The sequence below is a fragment of the Schistocerca gregaria genome, chromosome X, assembly GCF_023897955.1.
Source record: "Schistocerca gregaria isolate iqSchGreg1 chromosome X, iqSchGreg1.2, whole genome shotgun sequence".
Taxonomy (NCBI): Eukaryota; Metazoa; Arthropoda; class Insecta; order Orthoptera; family Acrididae; genus Schistocerca; species Schistocerca gregaria.
In genome coordinates this window covers 305,565,889-305,593,198 of record NC_064931.1, presented here as the reverse complement: position 1 = coordinate 305,593,198, position 27,310 = coordinate 305,565,889, and the positions used below count along the sequence as shown (strand labels likewise).

At 38.3% G+C, this 27,310-nt stretch overlaps 1 protein-coding gene across 1 annotated transcript in view; it reads left to right on the top strand.

Moving 5' to 3' along the window:
• Nucleotides 1-27,310, top strand: part of LOC126299395 (uncharacterized) — a 312,015-nt gene that overhangs the window by 223,210 nt on the left and 61,495 nt on the right. Inside the window, exon 3 of the mRNA XM_049991268.1 lies at nucleotides 19,562-19,634. Coding sequence (XP_049847225.1) covers nucleotides 19,562-19,634 — 73 coding nt within the window. The remainder of the gene's footprint in view (nucleotides 1-19,561; nucleotides 19,635-27,310) is intronic.

The following is a 27,310-nucleotide window of genomic DNA, read 5'->3' as shown; positions in this document are numbered from 1 at the left end:
CCACCTCTCATTCCATGCGTTGGACAGTGTATGCTGGGCAGACTGGTGAAACAGGACAGCAGCCAAATGTAGCGAATCCAACATCAGTCTTTAATGCTGGGTAGGGCACAAGTGCGACTGAACACACAGTGTATTAAACACTCCTAACAATGAACTTCGGCTGCTCATGGCCTTTGCATGTGCTAATGTTAGCCCCTTAACTTTGGTAACTACAGCTGAATTGTGCATGTGACAACTGGCTCTGGACACTGGTGCAGTGGCAGGGCATTCCTTGGTCTAATGAATCTTGATATATTGCTCATCATTCCAACAGGAGGATGTGAATGCATTGTCTTCCAGATGAACAGCTTCTTGACACTTGTACAGCAGTATGGAAACAAGCTGGTGGCAGTTCCATTATGTTCTGGGAAACATTCTTGTAGACATCCGTGGATTCAGCGGCGCTCATGCAAAACACTGTCACTGCCAAGGGTATCATACACTGCTTTAAGACATTGCACACCCCTTCATGATGATCATGTTTCCTATTTGCAGAGGCATTTTTCAACAAGATAAAGCACCACATCACAAGGCCAGGCATGTGGTGGAGTGGCTTGAGGAACACAGTGGCAAGTTCCAGTTGATATGCTGCCTCCCAACTCACGAGATCTGAACCTGATCAAATGCATGTTGGATGGAATTGAACATGGCGTCAGCGCTCAAGGCCCTGCCACCCCCCCCCCCCCCCCTCTCACCCCTTCCCAAATTCAGAAATCAGGTGACATGTATGGAGACGTGGTGCCACTTCCCTCCAGCAAGCTACCAACGCCTCATTGCTTCCATATCACCACTGTTATCTGTGCCAAATGATGACATACTGGCTGTTTAGGCAGATGGTCATAGGGATCTGGCTGATCTTTGTACATTGTGTTTTTGGTGCTTCCATATTTTCGCCCCTCTCCTCACCCTCCCCATATTATAAACTAAATCCAGTTCATATTGTTCCAAAAATAATTACAAAATTCCAATTAAAATGTCATTAATACCCCAATATTGTTATTCAACACCATCAGTATGTATAAACCTGCTGTTTAGCTATCTGAGATAGCTTGACTACAGTAACCGTGAAAATCTATGATAGATAGTAGCAATAATGTATAAAAAGAAGAACATTGTGGTAGATAAGAATGTTGCAATTTTGCAGCCCAAAATCCAAATAAACTTTCTATACATCAGTACAACTCATGAATTATTTGTTAAACCTGCTCTGACTGGATTATTGTTCCGTACAGTACAGTACAAGGAGCAATCATTGATAGTGGGACTTGAAGTAAGTGTTCAATAACACATGGCACTGCAATGCTTGTGTTATTCAGAAATACAACGCATCGTACTTCTGAACAACATAGGCACTGCAATATCTTACTTATCCATCAACACAGGGCAAGTGATTACAAATGGAAAAATGTCTGCCAGGTATGGGAACAATGCATAATGTATGTACAAGTGCAGGCTGTATTCTTATGGTTGATGACATACGGAAGTTTGTGTGTGGAAATGTCGCATGTTTAGAGGGCCTAGTGGTAAGATGACCACGGGCAATAAACAGGAAAGGCGGGTTTGAGTTCCAGTCCAGCATAAATTTTCATTATCATCATTCCATTATACAACTGATGGTTGTCTGTACTTCCAACTGCAAATAGGTTTCATGTATGTGATCAACAAGTCACCAATCCCTCCCTCTGCTTTTAATCAGCAGATTAATGCTAATTATTCTGCTGCTTCATTATTGAAGCAGTTCCTCAATTGTCATCATATGCCTGAGGGGACAGCGTTCCAGAACTCCAAAATATCTGAGGAGGTACTGGGAATCAAACCTAGGTCCTTCTGCAACAGTACTAACCATTCAGCTATGGAGGCAATCAAAAATGATTTTACCCTGTGTTTAAATACAAATTTTGATTGTAGGTCAGTATTCTCAGCCAATAGAGGAAAGCAATCATAGATCTTTTCCAAAACTTTGGTAATGATCACACTAGTCTGAGTAGTTACTATAGAATTGATCTAACCAGGTCTGTATGGACAACACTAAAAAAATGTTTTGCTCACATCAAGCCAATATCTTGAAAAGTAAAATTCTTGTACATTTGTTCCAGTGAGACCTCAGAAGTTACTGCCCTTCACAGTTTGTTTCTGCTGGAGGGAGATAACTTGTATAGGAATTATTTCTGAAAAAGTAGCACTTCGTATTAGGGGTATTTTATCACAGTTTGATGGGATGTGTTACAATTAATTAATTACTACTTGTTTTTATTATTAGTTATTAATTCATGATGCTTCTATGACACTTCACATGTGCTTCATTTTGTGATAGTTGTGTATGGGGTGTTAGACCATATTCCTCATTTTCTGATTATCAGTATTTATTGGTCCATTTTGATCTGTTAAATAGTGCACTGAATATAAAAATCAAATGAGAGACAGATAAACATCTAAACATTCTTATTTTCAATAATGACCGTTGACTCAGTCCCTATACAAAAAGTAGGTTAACCCTTTTTTGCCTACAAAACTACAATTCTTATTGACAGCTTCTCTTGAACAAAGTGAGAATAAAGTTTTCACTGAAATTTTCTACAGAATATCTTCAAGTAGTCTCCCATTCAATGCAGATGAAACGCATTACTGGTATATGGGTTTACATATACCAAAATAGAACTTGAAGAAATTAACATAAAGTGTAGAGGATAGTCACTACAGAAAGTTGAGTATGCAAAAGTCCTGTGTGCTTGTATAGACAGAAAATGTACTTGGTCAACCAACAATCTTCATCTTTTTAAAAGACTTCATTCAGCAACATTTGCACTATGGATTAACACTTCAGTGGCTGAAACATCCACCATAGATGCTTACTTGGATACCTATTTTGAAGGATGGAGATCCTTACCTCTACCTCACAGTATAAATTTTCCTTTTGGCACTTGCCTGTAGTAAATTTTCTCTCCTCAAATACACCAGCAAGTATCTTGTGTATAACACAAAGTCATAATGTGGTTCTAGAAAGAGTTTATTTTTCCAGCATTATGCAGTTTAATAAACTTTTACCACATACTGAATGTCTTCATAAATAATAGTCCAAATTTAAACACTGGACTCGCATTTGGGAGGATGTCGGTTCAATCCTACGTCCGGCCGTCCTGATTTATGTTTTCCGTAATTTCCCTAAATCACTCCAGGCAAATGCCGGGATAGTTCCTCTGAAAGGGCACGGCCGACTTCCTTCCCCATCCTTCCCTAATCCAATGAGACCGATGACCACACTGTCTGGTCTGCTTCCCCAAAACAACCAACCAAACAACCAAATTTAAACAAATTAAGGATAATAATATTTGTTCAGCATTGAATAATCAAATAACATTCCTTGAAATAATATAGTTTTAGGGCATCATACAGATTATTCTTCTGGCTGCATCAGTTTACAAATTACAAACTAAAGATTTGTGTGTAACAATACACTTTAATGCATTTTACATTTGTTAATATACAAATAACAGCATTACAGATATTTTTACTATCATTATACAGCTTGAGAATTACCAGAAACTATAAGTATGAAATACTTAAAAAGCACTTTCCATAATGATATAGACCTCAACAAGAGAATAAATGGGATTTTCAGTTAATATTTTTTAGATGTTTTTTTTAATTTCCTAGTAGAAGGAAATGTCATGCGTTATGTTAGGACATGACTAGGTTCCGCCCATTATTAAGGGCATTTTTCTTTCATATAATGCTGCACTGTGGCTATTTGCATGTATATTAATTTTTGTATTTTATTATGCTGGTGTAGATCACATATTAAATTAGAATTTATTGTTTTCACAAACATTATTACTTTTAACATATATACACCTATAACGCTAAATGTACCTAATTTTTGAATGAGGTTCCTACATGATCCTCTAAATGTGTCACCACAAATAACTTTGATAGCTTTTTCCATAGTGTTAATAATGTTCTTAGGTTGACTTCTGTTGTTGCATGCCATACTTTTACCACACAGTTTAAATTTAATGACAATAATGTAGGACAAGGGGTTTTTAGTACACACATATCCTTAGAATATTTGCTAATCATTTTTATTGAAAATATGTTTCTATACAGCTTACAGCATAAGGAATCTGTATGCATGTCTCATTTGAGATTTCCAGTATTGTGATTCCCCAGAATTTTGCCCATATTTCCTTTTTTAAAGTGTCATTCCTTATGGATAATTTAATGGTAAATTCTATTTGCTTCTGGATGTTATATTCCATAATCGCAATCTTTGGAATACTGACATTTAAATGGATTTCATTGAGGTATGGTCTACTTCACTATTTCATTGGTAATGCTTCTGTACAACACCCTCAGACGGTCATAGGCTCTGTTTACTTAACTTTCTAAAAAGCTTAGAACCACTGCTCATCAAACTAATGCATATTTATAAACAGAGGAGTAATTCTGTGTGGTTACTTCAGTATAGCCTGCGCAAACTAATCAAAGCAAAAAATAAAACAGATTTACTGATCCTGCTTTCAGCCTTGGCAACTGAGTAGATATTCATTAATGTGCAAATGAAGTAGCAGAAACACAGGACACAGGCTTTGGGGACCAGCTAGCACAAAAAATTACTATTGGCTTAGAAAATCAGTTTAACTCAGCAAACTGCTACAGCCACTTCTTGAGCAAAGAAAACTGGGAAGAAATATGTAAATGTTCAAATACTGGTGGCATTCTTCATAGCTTCATTAGCAACTTTGCATATTACTTTGATCACTGTTTCCCCATTACAAAGAAAAAAATTCAAAACGAAAAGTAAAGAAAAAAAAATTTGGGTTTCCATTGGAACACAAATATCTGAAAAAAGGCTTTTGCTCTAAACACCCATACAGAATGCATCTTCAGAGCTTAATATGTATAAATCCTACAAGGGAATCCTCAGCAGAGTTGTAAAACAGGCAAAAACAGTAGCAAACAATACATACATAAAATCTCTGAAAGTAAAATAAAAGCGATGAGGAATACTTTATGAACAGAAACTGTAGTGGAATGTCCACAACTCCTAAATATTAACCTTGCAGGAAGCTCAGCAGTATTATTGGACCCCAGAAAAACTCCAAATTAATTTAGTCCATACTTCAGACAGGTAACAGGAAATCCCATACAGTAATAAATCAGTTCAAATGTAAATCAAATGACAAGACTCTTTTTCCTGTTCCTGAATGGTGAGGGTGAAATGCTCAACACAATTAAGAAACACAAATCAAAGCACTCCTTTGGTATAGGCAGTATACCCATCTTCAGTATAATGAAATTTGCTCACTTCATATCCAAGCTCCTAGTTTACAACTTGAACTGTTCATACTCAGAGGGTGCATTTCCAAAAAAAAAAAAAAAAAAAAAAAAAAAAAAAAAAACTGAACACAGCTTAAATAATGACCCTGTACAAAAAGAAGATAAAAAATACAACTGTAGGCTCATATCACTCTTATCTCAGTTTTCCAAAATAATGGGGAAAATCTGCCATTTGAAAAGGCTTTACAGAAAACATAGTTGTTTCTCAGACTCTTAGTATGGTTTTCATAGATCCAGATCTACCAAGACTGCCTTCATTGCAATACTGAATGAAGCCTTAAATGTAAATGAAAATAAAGAACATATGTTTGCAATTTTTCTAGATCTCTCAAAGGTAATAGTTGTCATAAGCTACAACACTTTGCTTTTAAAATCTTACATAAAACCATAGGGAGTAATACAAAATATCATAATGGTTGGTTACTCAGGAAAACTGTGTAACAAGTATCATGTACCATAAGAATCTTTCTGGGACCAGTTTTGTTTCTGCTTTACATAAATGAGCTGGAACCAACCAGCCCTAAACACAAGAACATTAATTTTGGTGATGAAACACATGAGATAATCAAAGGAACAACTGAAGAATCAAAATGTATACCTCAGACATTACAAACTGATTTTCTGTTAACAATGTAGTAATAAATATATATAAAAATTACTATGAATCGATATACAACATAGAATAAACATCATTAGCTCCATCTGAGTAGTTATTTCATTAGAAACTTGCAAAATGTAAATGCTATGAAGTTTCTTGGAATATGGATCCAGGGAGATCTGAGGTGGGTCCAACATACAAAATATGTAACTAATAAACTGAACATCATCTGTTACTGCACAAAAATTGTTTCAACTGCACATCAAGGGAAACAATAAAAAAATGTGTGCTTTGCCAAACGAGAATTTTTACTGGGATATGGCATAATCTGCTGCAGAAACTCCAGTGCTACAAAAGTTGTTTCACAGCCGAAAAGAGAGTTGTATAATCCATGCAAAGAACAGCTCCCAGAAGCTTGTCATTATCGTAGAGATTGTGTTAAGTGTGAGACAGTAAAAGAGAATTAAAAATTCAAGGTTCTGTGTGCAAATATCTCCTCAGTAAATATTCTTACAGATAAATAAATATTTTAGTGTAAAGAAGTAGAATATCATATGACACATTTTTATCATGATGTCATATAAATAGTAAATTGTAATTTTCAAATTTGTGTGTCTTCTTCAGAAATTAGCAGTTGTAAACTATGGACAAAAAATACTGCAGAAACCTGTAAATAATTTTTAATTAGCTTAATTGTTGTAAATTCATAAGCAGAGTATGATGATGGAGTTTACATTTGTGTCCCTTGCAAAAAATGGTGTCAGAAAAAAATAATAATTCAATGTGGTAAGAATGGTAAACATCCTACTACTCTTTTGTGATTTGCTGAAGAGTATCCATGCATGTACCTTTTTAGGATTTAATCACAGTCTCAATTGAAAAAAAGTAAGTATGAATAGTTTTTTGTATGTAAACACCTCTATATCTGTAATAGATATACAGTTTATAATAATTGCATTACTAAATTCATGTTGTCGCATCTCCTCATAAACCTGACTTGTTCCATATTAATTTGTATCTATGTGTAAAAATGATGAAGTGGATCAATAAAACAATTCACTGCAACTGATGCAGAGTCTGCATTGAATATTAGTTTAGAGTTAGGAGAACTGTGCAAGTAGGTGTACTGGTACTTTATATCATTAACATTCATCTTGAAAGGAAGGGGTAAAAAAATGGAATCTTGAGGCACTCCCTATTTGATATCCATAAGTTTGGATTTAAAATACCCGCTGTTTCTTTTAAACAACACAAATTGTTCCTCATATACACTTTATTAGCTCATAGCCACTACCTCTTATACCCAGGTTCCTTAGCTTCTCAAGTAATATGGTGATGTTGACATAATCAAAACCTTTATCAACATCAAGGGAAACGCCAATAGCATACTCCTTGTTCTCTGTGCCAGTTATTATTTTCTTTGTTAATTGTAATTAGGCTAATGCTATAGAGTTATTTTTCATAAAGTGATTCTGATTTCCAAACAGTGGATTGTGTTGACTCAGGAATGTCATTAGTCGAGGATAAATAACTTCCTCAGTTACCTTAGAAAGTGCAGATATGATTAATATGGGAGACTTTTCAGCTGTATACTTATCCCCTTTCTTTAAATAGGGGCTACTTGTCTACTTTTGGATTCTTTGGGAAACTGCGTGAGTCAGTCCATGTGGCCATGGAATCACGTATGTTCCCAGAATGAGATTTTCACTCTGCAGCAGAGTCTGCGCTGATATGAAACTTCCTGGCAGATTAAAACTGTGTGCCCGACCGAGACTCAAACTTGGGACCTTTGCCTTTCGCGGGCAAGTGCTCTACCAACTGAGCTACCGAAGCACGACTCACGCCCTGTACTCACAGTTTGGAAGGTAGGATACGGATACTGGCAGAAGTAGAGCTGTGAGTACCGGGCCTGAGTCGTGCTTCGGTAGCTCAGTTCGTAGAGCACTTGCCCGCGAAAGGCAAAGGTCCCGAGTTCGAGTCTCGGTCGGGCACACAGTTTTAACCTGCCAGGAAGTTTCATCACGTATGTTGTCTGTGCACCTTTTTAATGTGTTGATAGATAATCCATCATAGCATGGTAATTTTGTATCTTTTCAGTGACCTTACTATTTATTTTATTTCTTTGCTGTTATTTGGGGCTACGTGTATGCTTTGTTTAACTGAAAAGCCTATGTACCTATACTGCAGATTGTTGTAATGGCTATTTATCGACTTTCCAAGAAAAGACAAGTACTTGTTAAAACATTTGAGGTGTGATATTGGCATTTGATGATGCTCTCTTTATACATTGTGACAGAAAAAAGACTGTAGCACCAAGAAGAAGTAATGCAACATAAACGAAAGTTGGTAGGCATAATTCTACATCTGAAAGATGACGTCTGTACAGATTTCGCGCCAGTCACATAAGAGTGCCACCAGTAGCGGCTCTATGAGGATGAAAGTCAGTTTTGCTTCAAATACACATACTAACAGTCTTGGTCGTTAGTTACCTTTGAGATTGGACGTGCTGAATAGACGTTAGTTAAGAATTCCTTGAAGGTGACAAAGACGCCATTATCAGCCCCTCTATGAGTTTGAACTAGGTCATGTACTAGGGCTGCGAGAAGCTGGATGTTCCTTCTACAGTACTGCAGAATGACGTGGTACGAAGTTAGCCACTGTACCTGACAGCTGGAGGTAGTGGTCCTGAGAATGTATGGTCGTAAGAAGACCAGACTCTAGATGTTCAAGTGGGACTAACGAGATGGAAGACTATCGTGTTTATTATATGACTCTGGCGCATCACAGTTCATCTGCAGCAGTAATTTGAGATGCAGTTGTCGCCACAGTGACACAAAGAACTGTTGTGAATCGGTTACTTCAAGGATAGTTCCGAGCCAGAAGCCCTGTAGCGTGCATTCTGTTGACCCCAAATCCCCGCTGTTTGTTATTTCTGTGGTGTCAAACAACAGCTCATTGAAGGGCAGTGTGGTGGTCTGCTGTGTTTTTTGATGAAAGCTGGTTCTGCCTTGGTGACAGTGATGTCTGTGTGTTGGTTAGAAGGAGACCAGCTGAGGTTCTGCCACTAACCTGTCTGCATGCCACACCTGGAGCTATAGGTTGTGGTGCGATTTTGTATGATAGCAGAAACTATCTCGTGATTATCCCACCAACCCTGACTCCAAATTTGTACGCCAGTATGGTGATTCGACCTGTTTTGCTGCCAGTCATGAACTGCATTCCAGGAGGTGCTTTCCAACTGGATAACGGTAACACACATACTGGTGTTGTAACCCAACATGCTCTATGGAGTGTCGACAAGCTGAATTGCCCTGCTTGATCGCCAGGTCTGTCTCCCATAAATCACATCATCGGACAACAACTCCAGCATCATCCACAAACATCTCATCAAACGTTCCTGTATTGACTGACCAGGTGTAACAGGCATGGAACTCCATTCCACAAACTGACAAATGGCACATGTACAACACAATGCATGCACATTTACATGCTTGCATTCAACATTATAGTGGTTACTTCAGTTATTAATGTGTCATCATTTCATATGTGCAATGGCTTATCTCATTGTTTCATTAACCTGTGATTTTGCTGTGTCAATCACTTAAATATGTTACCTTGGCAGGTTTATTCGAGAAATCTTATTGATCTATCTTAATTACTTTTTATGTTAATTGTCCTAGCAATCCCTAAAGCTATTTGTAGCTTTCCAAACAGCTAAGCCAGTGTTAGTAAATTTTCTTACCATCATGACTCCGTATTTACTCCCAGTTGCTAACAGCAGATCCTTGTAACAATCATGATAGTTCTTAAATTGTACATTTAGTCTATTATTATTATTATTATTGCTATTCTTTAGCACTGCAAATTGGAAAAGTCTAAGTTTTTCTCTTGCTGTTTTCAAATCATGATTTATCCAGGTTTTTTCTTGTACTTTTTTTAGTAATATACTGGCAAGATCATTTCCAGGTGCGAGGCATCGAAACAAGAATAAATGTCTGACGCAAGTTCACTGAATCTAAAGTAGTTATTTTCAGACCATTGCAAGGTTGTTAGCTTCCTATTGAGATATTCAGCACTGTTGTCGCATGTCGTTCGTCACATAAATTTTCTTTTTGCTTCTGATACAAATATTTTAATCTTCTGTCAGCGTTTCAACAGCATGGTGGTGTGAAATGGCAAGCTTCAGAACTGATGTATTATATGTGAAGTGATACATGTTAGTTATAACGTTATCAATGTATGATTTGCTGCTATTAATCTCTCTAGTGGGCTCAAATATCAGATAAGTTAAGTTAAATTAACGTAATATTAGTCTTAGGTCTTTTAGAGCTGGAGTCATTAGGCATCAAGTCAATTTTTGTATATGTAGTTAGTATTATGTTAAACCATCCATTTTCATACAGTGCTGTTTTGTCTATGCCAACAAGCAGGACATTAAGAACTTCAAATAAAATATCTAGGATACCACGTGGAGGTATGTATAGGCCTATTTAAATACCCTTTCGCCCAATAGTTGTTAATTGCTGCTAGTTGTATTACACCTTCTATGCCGAAAGTACTTACATATATTAGTTTATAGTTAATACCTCTTGCTGAAAACCACGATGTTTCTCTTTTCTGCTGAAGGCAGAGCAAAAAATCATGGAGATTGGCTGACATACACAAATTAACTCATCTGTATACCAAATTTTCACTTATAACTAAAACGTCAGTGTTATCAGTCCTTGCAGTGATGTCCATTTCATTGTGCATATAGCTAAGACTTTGAAAGGTTTTTGAATTAATTTCAATCTATGGTAAGGTTACTGATAACTGATTGGTGGTGCCACTCTTCCAAATCGTTCAGCGCACCTTGCAGGATTTCCTCATTTTGATGATTACTACGCGTATCTTGGTTCCCAATATGGTCTATTAAATTCGTAGATACAAGATTCTCTCTTCACAGTTTTCTGATTTTGGTGTGATTGACGTGTTTTTGAATATTAATTGTGCTGCACTCGTTTTCATTGTCCATATGATTGATGCTGTTTTTGTACTTGAGTACCAAGTTTTCTTTTGTTATAAACTGCGATATGTCAAGACATAACATGACCACTGCGACTGATGTTTCGTTCTCTGTATTCGAGTGGTGTGGTGTAAGGATTTGGTGCTTTTTCTTTCCTCATGGCTCCTAGTATGAAATTTGCAGTTTCATTTTAGCTTAGGTTGCTTAAATGAAACCCATTTCGCATTTCATATAATATCCCTGCGAAGTTCACTTGCTGCAATTGCTGTAACATTTGTGAATTTTGAACACAGTTTATAGTTCTAGCTTTGAACAGTTACTCCTTTGTTCATACATGGCCAATTTGGAATGTCACGTCTAAATGGCACCCCAATTAAAACACTTCCATTTTTACAGTATAAGGTAGTTTATTTCACTGTTGCAATTACTGCAATATCACAAGTGGATGTTTTGGGAGTGTTTTGAGTAATGTTTTTGAGGACTGTACTTGCATTGTTGTTGTGGTCTTCAGTCCTGAGACTGGTTTGATGCAGCTCTCCATGCTACTCTATCCTGTGCAAGCTGCTTCATCTCCCAGTACCTACTGCAACCTACATCCTTCTGAATCTGCTTAGTGTAGTCATCTCTTGGTCTCCCTCTACGATTTTTACCCTCCACACTGCCCTCCAATACGAAATTGGTGATCCCTTGATGCCTCAGAACATGTCCTACCAACCGATCCCTTCTTCTGGTCAAGTTGTGCCACAAACTTCTCTTCTTCCCAATCCGATTCAATACTTCCTCATTAGTTATGTGATCTACCCATCTAATCTTCAGCATTCTTCTGTAGCACCACATTTCAAAAGCTTCTATTCTCTTCTTGTCAAAACTATTTATCGTCCATGATTCAGTTCCATACATAGCTACACTCCATACAAAAACTTTCTGAAATGACTTCCCGACACTTAAATCGATACTCGATGTTAACAAATTTCTCTTATTCAGAAACGCTTTCCTTGCCATTGCCAGTCTACATTTTATATCCTCTCTACTTCGACCATCGTCAGTTACTTTGCTCCCCAAATAGCAAAACTCCTTTACTACTTTAAGTGTCTCATTTCCTAATCTAATTCCCCAGCATCACCCGAATTAATTCGACTACATTCCATTATCCTTGTTTTGCTTTTGTTGATGATCATCTTATATCCTCCTTTGAAGACACTATCCATTCCGTTCAACTACTCTTCCAAGTCATTTGCTGTCTCTGACAGAATTACAATGTCATCGGCGAACCTCAAAGTTTTTATTTCTTCTCCATGGACTTTAATACCTACTCCGAATTTTTCTTTTGTTTCCTTCACTGATTGCTCAATATACAGATTGAATAACATCGGGGAGAGACTACAGCCCTGTCTCACTCCCTTCCCAACCACTGCTTCCCTTTCATGTCCCGCGACTCTTATAACTGCCATCTGGTTTCTGTACAAATTGTAAATAGCCTTTCGCTCCCTGTATTTTACCCCAGCCACCTTCAGAATTTGAAAGAGAGTATTCCAGTCAACATTGTCAAAAGCTTTCTCTAAGTCTACAAATGCTAGAAACGTAGGTTTGCCCTTCCTTAATCTAGCTTCTAAGATAAGTCGTAGGGTCAGTATTGCCTCATGTGTTCCAACGTTTCTACGGAATCCAAACTGATCTTCCCCGATGTCGGCTTCTACTAGTTTTTCCATTCGTCTGTAAAGAATTAGCGTTAGTACTTGCATTAGGCTAGGGTAATCTTAATCTAACGTTTGATGTGTGAATCTTCATTTAGAAATTCAGATAGTTTGCTATCCTGTCAGTCGCCCAAGAACTTGTTGCCCCACTAATTTTGTTTCGCATGAAATTTTGTGGTTAATTCACTCTATTTTGGGAATTAATGATCGATATCTTAGATTTTTTTTTGGACTTTGCTTACATTGTTTTTTCCGAGTGAATGTTGGTTTTATCCACAGTATTGAAAGATCATGATGCTTGTTCACAATTATGCCCTTGTGTTTATCAGCATACATAACCACATGTGGATCGGTGAAACACAATACCGGTACACAAGTTGTATGTTGATTGCTTTTTGTTGTTGGCAGTTTTTTCTTCAGTTCTTCGTGTTTCCTCATGAGGCCTTCACACTCAGAATATTTTGCAGCTGAGCCTTCTTTTAGTACTCTACATTAATTTCTTATTCCTGTGATACCAAAAGAACCTCAAGATTGCTTACTGCCAAGCAATCACCAAAAAGTTTTTCTCTCACTATTTCATGTTTCTTCAAGAGTCCTTTATGTCCTGGACACATTGCTACAGTTTATTTTAATGTATTAATTTATATTTTCTGAAAGAGTGCGAGTTCTTTAAATTGTTTTCTACTACTGGTAACTGTTTTGTTGTAACCCTGAACAATGAGCGCGCACAACTAAACAACACGCGCATCCACGACTGGCCTATAGAGGTTGCTTTGCGTTGGCACACATGGCGCGTCAAGCACTGCGCCGTGTAGAAAACAGCCTTATAGAAACCGACGCACCGGGCCCTTGATTATTCTAATATTTGCCTGACAAATATGTACTTCATTGTTAGACTGGGCCTTAATAGACTGGTTGGTTACATGTGTTTGTATTGATTACTACGTCATTCGTTTGGAAGCGGAATAAAAGTTCGTTAGTGGGAATTCTGATAGTGTGGTTGTGCAATGTTCCAATTATTGGCGACGAGTGTAGTATTCTATTCCACGTGTTTCGTTTCATGGCTCACTATGGCCGATACGTCAGTGGAAGAAATTCTTCAATCTCTTGTTGAGCAGCATCGAGGTCTCACCAGCCACCAGCAAACCTTCTCCATGGCACTAAACGGTTTTACAGCATCACTAACGTGCCTGGGCTCTTCGCCCTTCTCACAGCCCCCACCGTTTCCTCTTTACGATGAGTCCGCAGAAGACTAGGATGATATGAAAAACACTTTCAGTGATATTTCCAAGATTCTTTTGCCTCCGACCCAAAACGTGTGCAAGGCTTTCGTTCTGTCATGGATTTCTCCTCATGTTGATCACCTTTTCTGTCAGAGAGCTCCTCTTCAGGAACCCGTCAGTCCATCTTTTGACGAAATGTGTCAGTGGCTCTCTGCTTATTACTGCAAACATATGCACGTTGTTGTCAAAAGTGGCCGCAACAGAGCTTGGGCAGTGGAACTTCACGGGATTCACCGCCATTGTCAGTTTGTTACTGCAGCTTACCAGGAATAATATGCTGATTCGATGGTTCGTGTTGCTACAATTCACTTGGCCATTGATAGGGAAGTTCATGAACGCGCTTTAAAATGTGAAAAATCTCTCTTACACATTGCAACATTGACCAGTCTTTTGAAGTATCTAGGGAAGCAAGAAATCAAATAGAAACTTGGTATGAAGTGGCAGTCGCACTAGCCACGTTCACAGTGAGAAGCCTTTTTTAGTTTGATGCTTATGCATGATTTTTTGTTTCATATGCAGTTCTAGCCCCACTATTGCAGGTCATTGCCTATAGTAGATTACTAAGTAATTACAGACGTGGAAGAAAATTAGTAGATTACTATGTAATTACAAACGTGGAAGAAAATGAAAATATTACTTTAATGCTTGTGAAACACCCTATGTAGATCTTATTCCTGACCCTACTACGTTTCGTTTCTCTGAACAACAGCTGAATGGTATTGCTCTGTGTCTTAAGAAATTACTAACGTACTTGGGCCTTACACCCAATGAGAAACTTCTATAGCAGTTCTATCAGAGAAATCTGAATTTACAAGTCACTCACGACACTCAGTACTTTGAATAGCTGAATGTAAAAATCTGGGACACACATTGAACTACTTGATTACAATTACCCAAAAGCTTTATTGGGTATGAGCATACTATGAGCGCGTAATGTAGGGGTAACAATTTGAAATTTTAGACTCTGCCAGTCTAGCAACAAGTCAACATAGGAAAATGGAGAGCCACCACCATCTAATCAACATTCAGCATTCCACAACATCTGAATTACATTGTCACTCTCACAATTCCTGGCGCCTCCTAAAATTGTCGCTACTTCTACTACCTCTAGGAAAGTACACACAATTACTCCAAGAATAATTTACAGGAAGTGACACTCTCATCTGTATTGATATAGTGTTGGGCATGACTGAAATTTGGTTGTTGATGAACCCCAGAATTACATTGATTTTAAAGTATTATGAAATATTATATGCACTAAATAACATTCTAATGTCATAGTTTTAATGTATTAAATGAATATTATGGCTTTGTAGTGGTTTACACTGATGTGACCAAGCAGAGATCCCCCCACTCACCCGCTCTATCATTTTTCGTAACAGCATCTTAACAATCATCCTTCCAAGTAATTCAGTGCCTAATCAGAAAGCAATGCAGGTCCAAATTGATCTGGTATTATTATCAGGTGCTGTGGTTATTCATCACCTATGATTATCTACATTACATGCAACCTATTCTGCACTTTTATACAGGAAATAAAATGACCCATATCGTTCAGGATGCTTCTTTTCAGTTCTTTAAGAACGTTCAGCCATATAACACTACAGAACAATGCCTTTCAGAGTCAAAGTGAAGCAACCCCTAGTTTTAAATCAGTCTACCAGATGATATTAAGTGAAATTGTGTATTATTTTCAATTAGGTTACTACCCATCATAACATCACATCTTTCCTGGTGAGAGGAGTCATATGTTGGTCTTGAATTGTTTTACTTGATGATTTTAATTTACTGATAGGTAGAGACCATGAATTTAACTGCGCACATTCAGTACTTTATGAGATGATGTGAGAAATATTGTAAACATTTTTACGTTGTATGTCCTCTTTTGCCAGCCGAAGTGGCCGTGCGGTTCTAGGCTCTACAGTCTGGAGCCGAGCGACCGCTACGGTCGCAGATTCGAATCCTGCCTCGCGAATGGATGTGTGTGATGTCCTTAGGTTAGTTAGGTTTAATTAGTTCTAAGTTCTAGGCGACTGATGACCTCAGAAGTTAAGTCGCACAGTGCTCAGAGCCATTTGAACCAATTTTGTCCTCTTTTACATTGTTTCCTCTGTGATCAGACAACTAAGTACATTCTACTTGTGGGGCATGGAGTGTGAATATGTGCACACTTTTGTGTGTGTGTGTGTGTGTGTGTGTGTGTGTGTGTGTGTGTGTGTGTGTGTGTGTGTGTGTACGCCCGCGTGCGTGCGACAGACCAGTACCATACTGAGGTCTCTTTGCATCTGGCAGAAGGAAAGTATAGCTGATGACATTTTTGTGATGTTGACAAGATTGTATGGATCATACCGTTATTTACTGAAAGTATAAATTTTATTTCATTATTGATTATTCATTGACTATTAGACTATGACACAACTATAGCTAGCAAGATATCATATACAATTACTTTTGTAAATATGTCTGCTGGAATAAGACTAACATCAGAATAGGAGAGTTAAGTACTGAAAATTCCCATGATCAGCAGTTGGCTTTCTGCTCTTTTAACAAAGGTGAATATAATGCCGAATACTCCAAACTGAGCTTTCAGAAAATCTCATCTTTTGTGGCGACTAGCGTATTGTGACAAAAGACCACAGCTCAGAAATTATGGATGTGGCTGAAATCCTTGTAGTTCACATTAAGAAAATTTTTTCAGCTCTTAAAGTCACACCATCAATGCAGTTAAGAGAAAATGGTTTACAACATTTGGCCACAAATTTTGATGGATACATGTTAAAAGAATTTGTGTATATCAATCCCCTGAAACAGTAGTTCCAACAGAAACATATCAGCCACACAGAAATGACCCAGTGTGATAAAGAATCCAATACTATTTGAAAGCTGAGCAATCATTAATTACAGGAAAATGTACAGTTTATGATGTCATATACCCTTCAGCATGGCAATGACACTGTAGAGGCATACAGGGAATCCTTCATGAGTGTGAAGTCCTCTCAAGTGAAATATGTAAAAACTGTTATGAGTGAGCCTGCATATTAGAAGCTGGCCATTATAGCCCCGTCATCCAGTTCAAAACACGTTCAGTGGACGATTTCTCAGGCCAAAAGACTATATATATATTATATATATATATATATATATATATATATATATATATATATATATATATATATATCACCTGAGAACAACTGGCACTGCTGCTAAGCATTTGAAGTGTCAGAGAAGTAGCTTTTTCATAACTTCCAGTTCATGAGGCAATCAGTTATTCACTACATTGAGCTTCTATCAGACCAGCTGAATATAAATCATGTGCCCCACATTTCCGCCTGCCCCGTCTCCCCTCTCTATCTGTCTCTCTCTCTCTCTCTCTCTCTCTCTCTCTCTCTCTCTCTCTCTCTCTCTCACACACACACACAGAGAGAGAGAGAGAGAGAGAGAGGGGAGAGAGAGAGAGAGAGAGAGAGAGAGAGAGAGAGAGAGAGAGAGAGGGAGGGAGAATGTAACCGGTAGACAAAAATAGGAAATTGAGCTCTCTTTTATAATACTGTTGCTTTGTATTATCACTGAGATACAATGCAAAAGAAGCAGCAAAATATTTTGTAACAGAAATTATCTACTGCTATTTATAAATATAATACAGTCTTCAGAGATTTTCAGTAACATTAGCTACAGTTGGGCACTGCAATGAATCAATGGCAATGGATGAAAATTTGTGCCAGAGCAGGACTCAAACCCATATCTCCCACTTAACATTGGAGGTCGCCTAATTTGCTTTGGCCATACCAGATTGCTTTCATTCCTGCCCAAATTCCCAGCCCATTGCACAGTACTAGCATAGTGTCGCCTACCCCTGAACCTCCCGCTCGCCATTTTGGATTTCTTCAAGAGATAGAGCTTGTTTAGATTACTCATTTAAATAAAAATTCTCTCACAAGTAAATAAGAAACACATCTTACAGTTATAATCATGGCATAGTTGTTTCATCTCTAACAAGACCATGTGAAGCACAGCGCATTGCTGTTTAACATACAAGATGTGACAATAAAGATACCAGGCTAATGCACTAACTCTTTACTCAAAACGGTTACACAGCTGAAATGTCCCCTTCAGTGCAGTCCCATCCTCGATCCTTGCACCGCTCCATGCGAATTTTTCTGTTTTGGAAACAGGGCAGTAAGTATTTTTGTGTTATGCTGTTCAGGAGGCCCGTCACTTTTTCCTTCATTGCATCCACGGACTGGGACCCGGTACCTTCGAGCACAGACTTCAGTTTCAGGAAGAGGAAGAAGTCGAATTATGCTAGGTCAGGCGAATACGATGGATGTTCCGTCATTGGACTGTTGATTTTCGCCAAGAACCTATTCACAGGCTTCGTATTATGGCCGGCACGTTATCCTGACTAAGAATCCGTGAGTGATTCTTCCACAGATCTGGTCTCCTTTGTCGCACACATCCATGGAGGGTCTTCAAAATAGCTACATGATAAGCTTGATTGATAGTCTGGCCTTCAGACACCCAATCAATGTAGATGACGACTCGGATATCGAAGAAAGCAATCATCATTGCTTTGAATTTTGATTTGTTCATTCGCGCTTTCTTCTTCTTAGGGGTTTGAGGGCTCTTCCAATGCGTGGATTATCGCTTAGTCACTGTATGGTATTGGAATAACCATGTTTCACCACACTTAATTACTTTGCTGAGGTAATCAGGGTCAATTTCCCAAGTTTTTAAAGGAATTTGATGTTAACACACTGTTCGCGTTAGAGCGTAGCATAATTTCGAAAGAGCTCAGATACAAGACCCGTTTCTGAGAAGGCTTACAGCCTGAACACAGTTGCGTGAAATGTTGTACATGTGCCAAGGAGAGTCCCTAGGTTATAACCCCACTCCCCACTCTTCTCGTTGTCATCGACGAAGCCGGAAATACGCTTAACAACCAGCACTGTTTCTTTATTGCCACAACTCGTGCTTTACGGTTAATAATTTTAATATAATACAGTTTCTTTTTACGTAAATAAGAGAAATAAATACCTGACGCCATCTTATATTATTGTTCATTTGTTGAGGTGGATATGACCAAAACTCCTACTGTGCCAAAAAGGGAGTCACTATAGAAAGAGATCTGAAGGACCATAAAATATTAGATCCTGTGGTGCTAAACTTTAGGAGATTTCAGTATGGTCGGCGCTTTTACAACTGATGGAGAAACCATAAAAAAAATTAAAAATCAGAGAAATTTATTACTCTTAAATTGTTTGCCTCAGTTAATGGCTTCTCATGTAGAGTTATTGTATCTTGCTCTTCTTTTAAAACGCGGAGGAAGGTCACATAAATATACACTACATCACAGTTGTAAAAACACATTTTATTTTAACATACGTAAACGGCTTTTGCAGTGCAGCACATCAAGAACATTTCAGTGGTCAGAAGGAAGACATTCATACCACTGCAGTAGGTCATTGTTAGGAGATAAAATGAGTGCAAACAAAAATTACACTGTAATATGTAGTCCGTTATGCTGACGCATGATGTAATGTTGATAATATACTGAAACTGCTCATTGTTTTTAGCAAAGTCTATATGTTATGTGTTATTGTTACAGCCCATGGCACTCTTCCAGTTCGCGTTCACCTTTGGGTGCTTTCTACTGCATAAGTGGAACCTGGAATTTCTTGGTAAGTGCTGTCTATTATCATGTTATGAGGGCATAATTTTAACGATTTTGAATTCCTACTTCAAGCACTTCTGCACACTATCTTACCACCTGTATACTATATACAGTGATCAGACAGAACATTATGATAACCTACCTAGAAGCCTGTACGTCCATCTTTGTCGCTGATAACAGTGGCAAAGCATCATGGTATGGAAGCAATGGGGCCTTGGTAAATCGCTGGAGGGAGTTGCCACATCTGCACAACAATTCCCGTAAACTGCGGTGATGGGAGCGATGAGCTCTGACGCCACGTTCAATCACATCCCAGATATGTTTGATCGGGTTCAGATCTGGTGAATTGGGGGGGGGGGGGAGGGGGCAGCAAATCAATTGGAACTCTCCTCTGTGTTCCTTGAACCACCCCATCTCACTCCTGGCCTTGCTGCATGGCACGTTATCTTGTTGAAAAATGCCACTGCAGTCGGGAAACATAATGGTCATGAATGCATGTACGTGTTCTGCAACCAGTGTAAAATACTCCTTGACAGTAATGGTGCTATGCACGAGCTCCACTAGTCGAGTGGATGTTCACGTGAACGTTCCTCAGAGCAAGCTGCCACCAGTTTGTCCCCGTCCCACAGTACAGGTGTCAAGGAGCTGTTCACCTGGAAGACGACGAATTCGCGTCCTCCCATCGGCATGATGAAGGATTCGGGATTCATCAGACCATGCGACGCTCTGCCACTGGGCCAACGTCCAGTGCCAGGGATCACATGCCCTATTCAGTCGTAGATGCAGATATCGTAGTGTTAACATCGGTACATGCAATCAGCTGTGGAGGCCCATCATTAGGCGTGTTCAGTACACTGTGTGTTTAGACACACTGTCCTGTTTTACCAGTCTGCACAGGCTACGACGTTCGACATCCGTAATGAAGGGTGGCCGCCCAAGCTCACGTCACCTTGGTTTCGCCATGTGTTGAAGACACTCACCACTGCACTCTCCGAACACCCAATAAGTCGTGCAATTTCCTAAATGCTCGTACCGAGCATCCAGCCGATCACAATCTGCCTCTATCAAATTCAGATAGAACGCTCGCCTTTCCCATTCTACACACGGATAACACACTGGTACTACATGCACCGTACGTGAGTCTGACTAGCAGTCATTCCTCACCAGGTGACGCTCCTATCGCCTGGATTAGTTTGTACCGATAGTAGGTCGGAGGTCATTATGTTCTGGCTGATTTGTGCAAGTACTGTACACTCTTAACATCCAACAGTGAATAAAACTAATTCTATAAATTACTAATTAGTTGTAGACCTTTATGAGCAGTACCTGCCCCATAATTAATATTTTCAGAGGGTGAAACAAGCTGTAATAACAGCATGTGTGTCGTGTTTCTAAGGTACTTCTCATCTGTTTACTTCGTTATAAGTCCCCAGTTTTTTGGTATTAACATGTATGGGTCACTGATTGTGCATGGCCAATCTAACATAAGATCTGAAATAGAGTTTATTTTTCATGAAACTCGATCCAAGATGGCGAACATGGCCAAAGAAATCCACAAAGTAGCAAAACATGTTTTTCTTAAGTAAGTGAAAATTTGTAGCTCCGACCAGAAAATAGATGAAATAGTTGTAGTGCTTCAAGCCATCTGTATACAGCTTTTTTATAAGTATCTATTGCTTTCTTATGTTGTGAGATATATCGAAAAACCGTTAAATCGAGTTCTCTATCACTGATGAACATTAATATACCCACACATGCTAATTACTTTATGTATAGCCCGCAGTAGATAAAAAATACTTGTTTGGAAAATTAGGAAATATTAATTATTTTTCGAGATATAATTTTCCCGTCAAGGAGCTAGATCTTCGCAGATGTCCCTACAGTATCAGTTTTACGCTTATTTTCTTTCAAAGAGTTGTTCTACTGTCTATTAAGTAATTTTTACGATTTTGTTATTTGTAAGGATCAGTAATGGCCTCGAAGAACCTGCTCTTTTGTTGGGCGTGCTTTTTTAACTATCTCAAATTTTATTATATGAAAGTAACTTTTAATTAAAGAAATTGAAGACAATTTTTTCTCGAATTTAAATAATAAAAATTCTAAAACTTCTGGAACCGATATAACTTTGTTCTTAACTTATTTTCATTTATTTACTTTTAAACCTAATGGTTATGGCAATGCGCTTGATGGAGGATAATATTGAATACTTATATTTTCAAGAGAAAAATACTAGGATATTCTTCACTGATTTTTAGTATCAGTAACTTAGTATTAAAGTGAAGCCTGCAAGCGCGAGTTGCAGTAGTTGCAGCGGATGGTAGAGTGGGAGCAACCAGCACATGCATGCTCTGAACACTGATTCTAAATGGCCTGCGGTTACAAATATTTTTTATTTAGGCTTCTGGGTCACTTATAAAAATCCTTTTTTACTTACACTGAGGTAGCTTGACGAAATAAACCTGAGTTTATTAATCATTTTCACCTGAAAAGCAAAATAGCCACAGAAAGATTTAATTTTCATTGAATGTACATTATTTTATCTTTACCATCATGATAAAAACTTTATATTATTACAGCAGTATTTTTCATGTAATACCTAAAACATTTTGCTTAATTATGCTTACGCTATACTTGTTGCTGGTTTCCTTAACCATTACTGCGTTACTTAATTATTTTTGGTGCAATAGTAAATAAGTGCAAGATATCACATATATTTAATATATAAAATCATTATTGCGTAAATACATAAAATTCTTGAAGCATATCCTGTTATGTTAAGTTTATTTAATTTTGCAACCAAAAGTAATTAAGTGTTGAAGTAATTGTTAAGAAAACAAACAGTAAGTGTAATATAAGTACCATTAATTAAGCAAAACTCTTAAGGTTTTACATGAAAAATACTGTTCTAATAATACAAGTTATTAAATCAAATGTCTCTAAACACTATGGGACTTAACATCTGAGGTCATCAGTCCCCTAGATTTAGAACTACTTAAACGTAACTAACCTGAGGACATCACACACATTCATGCCCGAGGCGGGATTCGAACCTGGTTCAGGATTGAAGCGCCTAGAACCGCTCGGCCACCGCGGCCGGCAAGTTATTATAATGACGATAAAAATAAGCAACATGTAAATTAAATAAAAACTGAATATTTGTGGGGCTCTTTTGCTTCTAAAGTGAAAAAGAGCCTAACATTCGTGCTCATCCCGTCAAGCCGGCCAGGGTGACCGAGCGGTTGTAGGCGCTACAGTCTGGAACCGCGCGACCGCTACGGTCGCAGTTTCGAATGCTGCCTCGGGCATGGGCGTGTGATGTCCTTAGGTTAGTTAGGTTTAAGTAGTTCTAAGTTCTAGGGGACTGATGACCTCAGAAGTTAAGACCAATAGTGCTCAGAGCCATTTGAACCATCCCGTCATGCTACCCCAGAGTAAGTACAAAAAGATTTTTGTAAGTGGTTCAGAAGCCAAGATATCGTAGATTTCGCAAGCACGAGCCTTTTAGAGTCAGTTCTCAGAGCGAGTCCGCACCGGTTTCCCCATACTCCAATGCCCGCCGGCGCTCACGCACTCCACTCCCGCACGTTTCATTTTATTACTCCATTACTCAATGACGGATTGAGGGGGGGGGGGGGGGGAGGGCCGCGGCATGGTAGCAACTAAACCCCTCCCACCAGGTAGTCAGAAATAAAGAAAGAGAGAGAGAGAGAGAGAGAGAGAGAGAGACAGAGAGAGAGAGAGGGAGAGAGAGGAGGAGGAAGGGAGAGCGAGAGAGAATCTCGACATAATCACATTTACTTACGAGCAGCATGTAATTGTGAGTTTAAAAACTGCAAAAAGCATGGAATTAGCAGAACGTATGACTTGATGTGCAGCATAAACATGCTGATCTCCAATACTGAGGTAAACATTCATACTGGCGTTCCTTACAACTGCTTCATTGTTCTTTGTCAATACTGTTTAGTAATACAACAGTCTGCCGTAATTTGTTTGCTTCTAATTTCTTTTTTGGTCACAATTTACGATAAAAATACAATACTACATGACGCCCTTTATCGTGTCATGATTGCGTTAACAGACAAATGAGCTATTGCATCGGTCGCTATACAAGAAAAAATAAATCTTATACTTTGTGAAAAATTTATAAATTTTTAGGGCTGTATTCCGGCTCATAAATTCAGATATTTTTGATAAATATTTTATATCGCAGGATTATTTTCCTAGACAGTAAGAAACAGAAATTCCACCAGGTACTATGAACAGCTTTATTTGAAGCTACAAGTTTCGATTTTCCACATTGCCAGCCATCTTACAGTCAGTATATTTGTTGTTCTACGCTACTCCACATTTCGATGAAGTCCTCTTGTTGGAAAATAGAACCTTTTTTCTCTTTGGTGTATTTCGGTCATGATACAGCACTTCACTTCTTGTTGAAAGCCACAGTGAGTAATACAGTGTGTATCATAATTAATGGCATAAACGCACACAGTTGAAAGTACGTGGTCCGACCGGGGTGGCTGAGAGGTTCTAGGCGCTACAGTCTGTAACCGCGCGACCGATAGGGTCACCGGTTCGAATCCTGCCTCGGGTATGGATGTGTGTGATGTCCTTACGTTAGTTAGGTTTACGTAGTTCGAAGTTCTAGGGGACTGATGACCTGAGAAGTAAAGTCCCATAGTGCTTAGCGCCATTTGAACCATTTTTTTAAGTATGCGATACTAGAAGCAAAAATGTCTCAGTAAACATATTGTCGAAAATGCATTATCTTAAGAACTACGAGCAATTTTTCATCTCCGTTACTGTGAAACAAATGTCTTCTGCTGCAAGTTCCTTGCTTTCCATATTTTGGGAAGTGGTAGTATGGACCAAAACAAGAAAAAAAAATGTTTAGTAACCATGTGCTCTGAAATGCATATGTTAAGATCTGTGAGCACTTTTTCATCTTCGCTACTTTGGAAAATAACTCTTTCAAGGTATGCATTTTAGAGCACATGTTTACTGAGACTTTTTTGCTTCTAGTATAGTTTACTTTCAACTGTATGCGCTTACGCCATTAATTATGATACACCCTGTATACATGTTACGAATAATATAAATGTAAAAGTAACTCTGTCTGTCACTTTTTCTAGGCTGAACCATTGAATCGAAGTTGATGAAGTTTGGTATGGAGATAGCTTGAACCCCATGGTAGAACATAGGCTTCTCCAAAAAATTAAACCAGTAGGCAGAGGTGATAATAGTCGACAACTGTGAATCATAGTAGCAAAAAGTTTGTTGGCAGTGCACTCATTTGTTCAAAAATGGCTCTGAGCACTATGGGACTTAACATCTGTGGTCATCAGTCCCCTAGAACTTAGAACTACTTAAACCTAACTAACCTAAGGACATTACACACATCCATGCCCGAGGCAGGATTCGAACCTGCGACCGTAGCAGTCCAGCGGTTCCGGACTGAGCGCCTGAACCGCTAGACCACCCCGCCAGCGCACTCATTTGTAGCCTAAACCGTTCCTTAAGCGGTAAGAGCTACTTCGAGTTGGAGACTACTGAATTGTAGATCTTAAAAAGATCTACACAAAAGTCGACGAGCGCAAAAGCTTGTCTTTTTCGGTTTTTTGGGGTCTATATTTTAGTATGACGTCCAATTATGAACCACATATGGATCAGGCAGCATGTTTCTGCCGGAAAACTCTTTACTGTATGTAGCAGATTACTTTTAAAGGGATCAACAAACATTATTCAAACGTATGTCGCAACAATTCTGATTGGACTAGCCTTCAAATAATAATAAAAAACTGATTGAAATCAATGCATTCTTGTTGAAGCTGTGATGCCATAGACAGAAAGACGTTTAACTTACAACACCTTCCTTCCTACAATGGAATAGTGGATGGGATGGCACATATGCACATCACAAGCTGTGCTTCTGCGATATTTACTCATCATAACAATACTATTGATACGCGAGCGAAGCCGCACGTAAGGGCTAGTTGAACATATAAATAAACAGACGCAATTACTAATCGATGCAGAACATTCGGCAAAACTTACAGACGGTAGTCTGTTTTCGTAGAAACATACAGCTATGCTGTGAAGTTATTTGATTTCCTGACACAGTATCTACATCTCGATCTCAGGCAACCTCACTGAATAAATTCTTTTCGAGGCAGATTCAAACTCCTGAAACCATTACTGGAATTCAACAAAATGTTTTGCCTGGAATTCAACAAAATGTTTTGCAGATATCAAAATTTTCTTTTTTGCTAATTATAAATTTTTGTGACATTTTTCTGCAACTCAGATACAAAATTTTTTGTAAATCGTTATTTATGTATAATTTTGTTGATCGAAAAAACTTTCATGAAAACTTGTCACGTTTTTTACAGAAACTTTACAAGGCAGGAAGAAGGGATTGATTCAGTACAACACTGTGTGTGTGTGTGTGTGTGTGTGTGTGTGTGTGTGTGTGTTTGTGTGTATGTGTGTGTTTGTGTCTTTATATTAAAATTCGTCTTACAAAACCTATAAGTACATGTTCACCTTTCTGATTATTGTGCCCCCTCCAGAAAAAAATTCTGTGTTCACCCATGCAGTTACTAATGCTAAAAATGAGTTAAACGTATCCTAGATTTTTTTTTGAAAATATAAGTATTCGGTATAAACCTCCATAAAGCGCATCGCTATAAAATGTAAATTGCGTCCACTAGGTTAAAGAAAAGTTGACTCAGCTCCAGATGGACGGACACATTTCTTTTGTCAATTCGTGAAAGAAGTCTGCAATATCTTCCTTTCAAAGCTGTTTGCACTGAATAAAAACTGTGGTATTTAGTTAAAAACGGGCCCCACAAAAGTGTAAGTTCTTCGAAATCATTTTTTTATTCTTACAATTAATAAAATCGTAATTATGAGGGAAGTAAATCTCGCTCTGTATGTGCCGAGTGGATGAGTGACGGAAAAGACACACCGTGATTTAAAAAGAAAATTCTGAGGAAGCTGATACTGAGCCACTCTCGGTTCAAAAAAGAAAGTCGAAATGTCGACAGATAAAAGTTAATAGAAATTATTTCATTTACAAAAAGATCGACGCGCGAAGTACCGGGTGATCAAAAAGTCAGTATAAATTTGAAATCTTAATAAACCACGGAATAATGTAGATAGAGAGGTAAAAACTGACACACATGCTTGGAATGACATGCGGTCTTATTAGAACAAAAAAAAGCTCCCCATATTGCTAGACACGTGAAAGATATCTTGCTCGCGTCGTTTGATGATGATCGTGTGCTCAGCCGCCACTTGTCATGCTTGGCCTCTCAGGTCCCCAGACCTCAGTCCGTGCGATTATTGGCTTTGGTGTTACCTGAAGTCGCAAGCGTACCGTGATCGACCGACATCTGTAGGGATGGTGAAAGACAACATCCGACGCCTATGCCTCACCATAACTCCGGACATGCTTGACAGTGCTGTTCACAACAATATTCCTCGACTACAGCTATTGTTGAGGAATGATGGTGGACATATTGAGCATTTCCTGTAAAGAACATCATCTTTGCTTTGTCTTATTTTGTTATGCTAATTATTGCTATTCTGATCAGATGAAGCGCCGTCTGTCGGACATTTTTTGAATGTTTGCATTTTTTTTGGTTCTAATAAAACCCCATGTCATTCAAAGCATGTGTGTCAATT